The sequence below is a fragment of the Abramis brama genome (genome assembly GCF_963993115.1).
Source record: "Abramis brama genome assembly, chromosome: 5".
NCBI classification, from domain to species: domain Eukaryota; kingdom Metazoa; phylum Chordata; class Actinopteri; order Cypriniformes; family Leuciscidae; genus Abramis; species Abramis brama.
In genome coordinates this window covers 6,162,838-6,171,187 of record NC_139967.1, presented here as the reverse complement: position 1 = coordinate 6,171,187, position 8,350 = coordinate 6,162,838, and the positions used below count along the sequence as shown (strand labels likewise).

General features: G+C 33.0%; 1 protein-coding gene across 1 annotated transcript in view; it reads right to left on the bottom strand.

The window, feature by feature from the left end:
- Nucleotides 1–2,181: 2,181 nt before the first annotated feature.
- Nucleotides 2,182–8,350, bottom strand: part of agpat9l (1-acylglycerol-3-phosphate O-acyltransferase 9, like) — a 28,929-nt gene continuing 22,760 nt past the window's right edge. Inside the window, exons 8-14 of the mRNA XM_084115428.1 lie at nt 7,865–7,958; nt 6,857–6,972; nt 4,481–4,536; nt 4,284–4,369; nt 3,483–3,611; nt 3,273–3,352; nt 2,182–2,683 (exon numbers count right to left, since the gene is read on the bottom strand). Of these exons, the coding sequence (XP_083971554.1) occupies nt 2,584–2,683; nt 3,273–3,352; nt 3,483–3,611; nt 4,284–4,369; nt 4,481–4,536; nt 6,857–6,972; nt 7,865–7,958 (661 nt within the window). The 3' untranslated portion in view covers nt 2,182–2,583. The remainder of the gene's footprint in view (nt 2,684–3,272; nt 3,353–3,482; nt 3,612–4,283; nt 4,370–4,480; nt 4,537–6,856; nt 6,973–7,864; nt 7,959–8,350) is intronic.

Below are 8,350 nucleotides of genomic sequence, written 5' to 3'. Positions count from 1 at the left end.
TTTAACAATTGATATATTAGTTCAGGGCCAGCTTGTGTGCTGTATGTTGGTCTTACTCTTGGTGTAAAAGAATATAACGTTACACATTGTGATTGTGAGTAGTGTGTTGTGTTGTGTTGTAGCTGTAGAGATGCCCAATTCTCCTCGTGCTACAGATGCTGATGATGGGATGCAAGATTCCTATTTGAAGGAGTGAGTTAAGCTTATGCACACATTTTTAAAGCATTAACCATTTTTTTCCCCATTATAATCAAATTTGGCAGACTGGTTCTGTAAATGAGAGTCTGCCCATTCACAGGTATTACAGAAGCCTTCCCAAAGAAAAAAGATTGATGATGGAAAAGTCTTTGATGGTACGTTACAAACATTAAAGAAATAATTCAGACAAAATATATAATTCTGTTATCATTTGAATTGAATGATGAGGATTGAAGCTGTCACGGTCCAATATGAGTTGTTTGAGCTACTTGTGTATGTGTGTGTGTGTATTGTGCAATTATAATGACCATGTCTTCTTTATCCAGAATGCAATTAATGACCGAGCTCTACCGAAGGATCGTGTGGGTGGTTCCACACAAGGTAAGATGTCAAAAACATTGAGATTATTTAGCTAAATAAAAAATGAATCCTAAACTGATCAAATGTTTGTAATGTTGATGTATGTTTCTGTGTGTGTAGTTCCTGATCCACAAAAAGGGGCTATTAAACACACGAATGGGGCAGATGCTGAAGAAAAGCCTTTGTCCAAAAAATCCTCCACATGCATTGTGCTATAACATAACACAATTATGCGCTTTGGGTATAAGTAAAGCGCAATATAAATAAAATGTATTATTATTATAACATCACTTCAGAATTACCTCACTGGTAATCTTTTGCCAGTCATAATCATTTCAGTGTATTAAACTCGCTGGGAAATGCAAATGTACATGCCATATGTTGTATTATCAGTATTATTTTTATTTCTTTAATATTGTTTATTTTTTCCTGAATATTTTCCTCTATTTAATAAGACTTTGGTGACAACTAAATCTGCATTACCTACTGGTACATTTTCTATTGCATTAACCAACACTGTTCATCATCATTTCATAAGTGCAGGTTTGAAAATAATTATTATGCATGAAAAATTCTGTCTAAATTTATATTTCATTTCAAATCAAGACTGAATGGGTGTTTTATTAAATTTGCAAGTTACATTCTGTGTGCAACAAGGGTTTGTAATCAGCACTAGCAGATTAAATGCAACCACAGCTACAGTATATAGAAATATGGTGCTTGTTTTCATTCTATTTGACTGCTCTCACAGAGAAAGTGTGACAAATAAGAGCAAATGGAGCAGATCAGTGTCATAAAACACAGCCAGACACCAGCAACACCTCTAAAACTGTGTGTGTATTTGACCATGCAAGCGCTATAAACTGTGAAAGAGAACTGAATTCAGGATTCCTGATCAATATGACTTTGGCTATCAAGATAAATCACTTATGTAAAAAATAATTCATTACATTTGGTTATCCATATTGGAAATTGCAAAAAAAAATTATAGAAACTATGTCTATAGACTCAATATAGAAATCTACTAAATGATTATTAAGTTCAGTTGGATTAAACCGAACGAGAAGAGATGCAAATCAAATGTTTGATAGTAAGAGGACCTTTATGAAAGGTATACTGTGAGTGAAACATTTATATAGATGTATCACTTAGTGAAAAGGATACTTTGTGATTTTGTGTATTGTATCAACACAATTGGAAATATGGTGAAATGTTTGAAAAAGTGCACGTTTTATGATCTGTTGTGTTTTGAAAATTTACCAATTACAACAAAGCAATTAATAAAAACTACAATTATGAGTACTTTTTTCTCAAGTATACATATACCTGATCACAAATGAAAAAATCACGTTTTGTTTTTTGAGAATTTCCATGAATTTTCTAGTATTTGTGATCATATAGGTATTTAAAAATAACCTTTTTACAAAGATTGCTCTCACAAAAAACAACATCTAGCAAATGAAATAATTTACAGCTGAGCATAACTAGAATGTTTTTAATTATATAATAAAAATATATTTCACAAATTTGCCCTTTATCCCTGATATTTCCAGCATGACTGTGGAGACCCTGAGTCCCCCAGCCAATAATCACGATAGTAGACATATCTGACAAGAACAAAACTTTACAAAAAAGCACAAAAGTTTATTTGAGAAATAAATTAGCATACACTGAACTGAATATTAACCCCAATCATGCATTTACGATTTTGTCCTTTTTACATATTCTGAATTTCAAAAATGAACTTTCAAAAACTGGTATCAATAAGACACAAAAGCTTTTTCACTCAAATAAAACTCTTCACAGAAAAGCAGTGTAGCCCATATGACACTGGGATCTATAGCATTTGCAATAAAAACATTTTTTATTTCCATTTATTTTCTAACTCAATTTATAAACATATTTAATCTGTATTATAGCAGCAGTAGTATAAAAAGTCCCTCCTGTTCGTTCATCAACAAGTTAACATTTCCAGTGATAGGTGAATGAGAATATCAAGCCCTCTGATCATTGGTGTGTGTGTGTTCAGTCACTGCTGTCATCGCCCACCACCATGTGGCTGTACTTCTTCTGCTGTTGTTCCTTGAGCGAATCCTTCACCTTTGCCCTCTTCAGACCCCCATCCCTGAGAAACACACAGAAAAACACACAAATTCATAAACCTTTAAAGAGGACCTATTACGGGTTTTTTATTTTTACATTTTTAACTTTCTTTAGTGTGTAATGTTGCTGTTTGAGCATGAAAAAGGTCTGCAAAGTTACGAAGCACAAAGTCACTCCAAAGAGAGTTATTCTCTATATCAGTGTCACTGTTTCGAACTCCCTGAAACGTCTCCATTGTAGTCTTGAGTTTACTTCCAGAAACAATCATGTCATAATATTCCTTTTTTAAATAATTCATAAGCAAAGCAAAGGGGCGGGGCCTGATTGAATTGCTAGTAGTGTGTTGAAACTCGCAGTTAACCACTCAAAACACACTGATCCAGTCGACCAATCAGAGCACACTGTGTTTTTAGAAAGGAGAGGCAGGAACTAAAGAGAGCATTACTGACAGACTGGAAAGAGAGGTGCTGCAACAATGTCAAATATGTGAAAAATATTGTTTTTTGAACATTCAAGCATGAAAACATATATCGTAGACCACAAAATTAAGACATAATATAGCTTCTTTAATTAATTTAGGAAGGCAGCTGAAGAAAAACTCATTTACACACCAGGCCAAGTCCACTAAACCTCCTTGTTGTGCAATGGTTGATTTCACCCTGTTGGCAAACTGCACAGCATCCTCCCCTTCCTGTGCACACAGGAAATGAGTCAGTGAGGATGTTATCAATCGCATCAACATCGTGACACAAAAATGCTGCTAGTTCACTAGTTGTGGAGCTGATGACAGCTACTTTATAATTTTCTGCTTGATCTCTCACCTGCTGTGTCATTGGAGGCAGATACCAGACGTTACACACTATCGCCCAGCTCGTCATCATCCGCAGCAAATAGCTCACCATGCTATATTTGCTGCTGTTCCAAAATGCATCTCCAAACTGAGGGTCGTACTATATATAACACACACAGACATTGCATGAGGGTCACAGTAGGCCGAAACACAAACACACACTATGAAGATTATTGCAACATGTGACCAAAACACAGTACTCTGTTGGAATTGAAACTGTATACTACCAATTTATTTTAAATTGTGTGTGAAACAGTAGGTGTTATTTAATGATAAATTATTTAATTTATCAAATGTAGTTATTTGTATTATGCTACAGGAATTATTTTATATATTAAATAAATTAAATTATCAAAAAGTATACATAAATTATATATATTTGTGTGTGTGTTTGTCTCTCTCTGTGTGTGTAAATATATATTAAGGCAAGATTTCTCATTTTCATTTAGCTTAACTTGATGTAGTAAAAATAAAATAAAAATACAGACATTAAAAAAAAATTCAAAAACATTCAACAAAATTATTAAAACTTTATTCAAAATTAAAATGATACTGAAACATATATATATATATATATATATATATATATATACATATATATATATATATATATATATATATATATATATATATATATATATATAAATTCAAAATATTAATTAAAACTATAATAATATCTCAGTGATACTAAAATAACATTATATGACCCCATAACATTATAATTCACTTTATAATGGGCAATGTGCATAAAAGACAAGTACTGATATATTACCTTTATAGCCACGGGGTAAATAGTTCCTCCAATTTCAAAACTTCCCTTTTTAAACATCATTACTGATGTATTATTGATGCAAGTTCCTGCAGGACAACCAGGTGCAAGCATTAGACTTCAACCTTAAGAGGCTTTAGAAACAACTGTGCTCAGCAGGACCTGAAATACAATGTTCCTCGCTATTATTATGCACTTACCCTCAGGGAAGATGAGTATTGGCAGCTTTGTTTTGTCATTTACGTGATCTCTTAACCTGTGAAGGATGAGAAAACAAGAAAGATGAGCAGACCATTATGTTAACAAGAGACAATATGAGGAGGAGACAGGATACTCGTGGAAATATGCATGAAAAATTGATAAATTAAAGAAAACGTAACATGGCGGATGTAAGAAATTAAATAATTATTTTTAATAGATACACACATACATACATATCTATAAATATTCAATCATATTTCATTATTATCCCTAATAGAATTTCATTTAATTATGATCTAACCCTAAAGATAATGTCACTATCTCAAATATAATATGATATACATTTGATATAGATTCAATTTAAAAGCAGAATTTCACTGATATTAATAGAAAGTGATGGAAAAAACAAACAAAAATATTTGTGAAAATGTATTTTCTTTTTTATTCTAGGTTTAAATGTAATGGTGATGAATGGCAAACGTCTGATATTTAGACAAAAAAATAAAATGAACTTTTCTTTTGCCTTATGCTAAACAGAGATAAATCTTTCATGTAATGTGACTAAGTTCAGTTTCCTGTTAATTTAATCACCAGTGTGATGCAAATGGGGCACAAATGGCACAGTTTCCTGAGACTGACGCATGTGCAATAGCTCCACCCAGAGACGGATTATGACCTCGGCACAGTTTATATATAATATGATGCGGAAGCAATATAACCCATACACAAAAGAAATATATTTTCAGGATATATTTTGGAATATATGCAAATATTTGAAATTGGCCCAATAAATATATTTCATACTTATATATATTCATATATTTTTGTTATATTTCAGAATATATTTCAATGTATTTTTTTCTGTATGGGTCCCCAAAAGTGTCAAAAATATATGTGGCATATATTTCCAAATACATTGAAATATATTCTGAAATATAACAAAAATATATGAAATATAAGTATGAAATATATTTATTGGGCCAATTTCAAATATTTGCATATATTCCAAAATATATCCTGAAAATATATTTCAAATATATTTCTTCTGTGTATGGGAAGACGGTTTCCTATCCACTGTAAAAGCTACAGTAGGCTTATTTATTTATTTGAATGAAATACCTTTCATCTAAATGGCATTAGACTTTGTGACTTTTCCTACTCTTGCTATACTTCATACTTTAGTACTCTCCTTCATACTTTCCTCCTCAGCCTGGTTACTGGTTATATTGGTAATTTCATATCATTTTCAGGTTAAAAGTGTGTTTTCCACCAGGTGACAGAAATCCTGCACTAAAGCATGGCACATTTTCCATGTCATCTCCATGAATGAAAATGAGAAATGTAATGATCTTTGTTAAAGTTAATTTAACTGCATAAGTGTTTAAAACTGTTGAAAAATAGTAATAATTTACCCACCCTATATTTTTTTTATCTTGCCAATCTAGACAAATACAGTTATATAAAGTTTGTCTATATTCTTAATGAATATTAGCTGGTTATGTAAAATGATTCGAAATTAATTCAATATTCAGGGATTGACTTGATAGGTAGTGTAGAACCTACTGTATTGTTCATGCCTACCCTAGTATCCAAACAACATATAATTTTTTTTTTTTTCCTTAAATCATGCCCTCATTGGGGCTGAGCCCCCTTAATACCGACATCCTAGAATTGCCCCTGGTTGTGGGGAAGGGGGTATGATTGCGCTCTGGCGCTCTGATTTCTCTTTGAGGGAGGCGGAGGGCCATAGCAATCCGTAGCAACGCTATATATATATCATTGCTGTCCGATTCGATTGACTATTTAAAATAAGTTTAAAATATGAAATATAGTTAGTCCAAATAATTTTGGGAATTCTCATTCAAGAAACTGGAGCTGTACTGACACGACTGTAAAATAGCTGCCTGGGGCGCCACCGAAATGGCCATGGACTGAACTAACTTGCTTTAAAACGGCATTATCTGAGCCCACAAGGAAACAGACTGACAACAAACCTCAATGAGATCACTGTGCATAAATAATATTGAATTGTTGCCTACATTAGATACCATTATGCATGAAAATATATTTGTGTGCGTGTAATTTCCAATACTGCTTGAGTCGTCAATGCATGTCAGAACACTGTGTGTTATTAAATAAACGTGTTTCTGTTGTGCTGTGAGGCACATAGCAGAGAGACATGACCCAGCATGAAACAGGGAGGTATTTTGTCTCTAGAGTATGTAGAGAAATATATCCATTTGTTTACGCATATATGCAGTTTTACGAAGAGGAAAGATGAAATGAAATAGATGTAGACAGTTTGAAAATCACGAAAAGCTTGTAGTGCTTTGAACTTGATTAACAATAATAGAACATTGTTATTGTTGTTTTACCTTTGCGTCACTAGGTGGCGGTCTCTCATCTCTGCTCTCTCAAACCAGATATGAGGGCAAGACCGCTCCATAGCGCGCTGGACAACTCCCATTAAACCTCCATGAACCTGCCCAACCTGTTAGAGAGAGAAAACGAGTCTATTCACAACATTTCACTTTTGGAACAAAGTGCTAATCATTCAGAGAATTAATTCCTATGTGACTAAAGTGGCGGTTCTAAAATGATTTTGGTGACACATACACACACACACACACACACACACACAAAAAAAACATTTAATAATGAAAAAACCCACATTATTTACATGAATTAATTTAGCTGATACTGACAAATGAAACAAACACAATAGCCCACAATATTAACAGTTATGTTATTATTGAAAAACATTAATCTTCTATATTTTCTTTATATATATATATATAGTTTTAACCAAGTCAAGTCACCTCTATTTATTTAGCGCTTTATCCAATACAGATTGGTTCACAGCAATAAACAGGAAAATAACGAATAATTATGCAAATTACATCAAATATTCATATGATGAATAATGAAAAAGAATTTTTACTGGATAAATAATTTTTGTTGAAAATAAAATACATAACAAAACATTTAAGGTATTTTAAAATGACTTTTACAATTTCTCAAAAATAAATAATATGTTTATACTGGCTACTTTTGCCAAAAGTATTTGTGTCCCTCCAAACTCCTATGACTTTTTTATGTGTTATACACAAGAATGAGAGATTGGTGACTGTAAATATCAAGCTCCAAAAAGCACATAATGTACCATTTGCTTAATGTGAAAAGCAGAGTCATATTCATACAACTTATATTCATTAAAAATTCTACCCCATTCGTATACCCCATGCAGATATAACTGCAGGCCTGAGCGCTATATGCAAATAAAAGAGAAGATGATTGGTTCTTACATCCATCGTAAACGCGGACAAAATGTGAAAGAAGGTTTAAGAACCACTGCACTAAAGTGTTAATTCTGTCTCACTCACCATGGCGTAACAGCCGTCATTAGCCAGAATAACGACATCAATTGGCGAAGTGTGATTAGCCACACAAATGCCTCCTCTCTTAGGTCTGTTCTGTCTGAAAAAAAGAATTAGCATTACACAGTTAGACTCATTTAATTTACACATTTGATACAGATGTTCGTCAACTAGGCCCTGGTGGTAAATGCTGCAACTACACCCATTATGGGCATAAAAAAGCAGTTTTCTCCACTGACAGCCATTCCAAAGTAGTCATTGAACTTTTACAAAAATATAAATAGGCAAGCAACATGAAAACAACATTATATTATAGTAGATGTTTACTCAGTGTCATCTGCAAGGAGTTCAAAGAGAGTGATCAGCCACATGACATTTACAGCTCAGGTGATTGGCTAAAAATGTCTCTTGAAATGCACATGAAGCAAAGATGGCAGCATCTAATTTGGGTACATGTGCTCTCATGGAGATGAATGGTCTAAGCAAAGAATG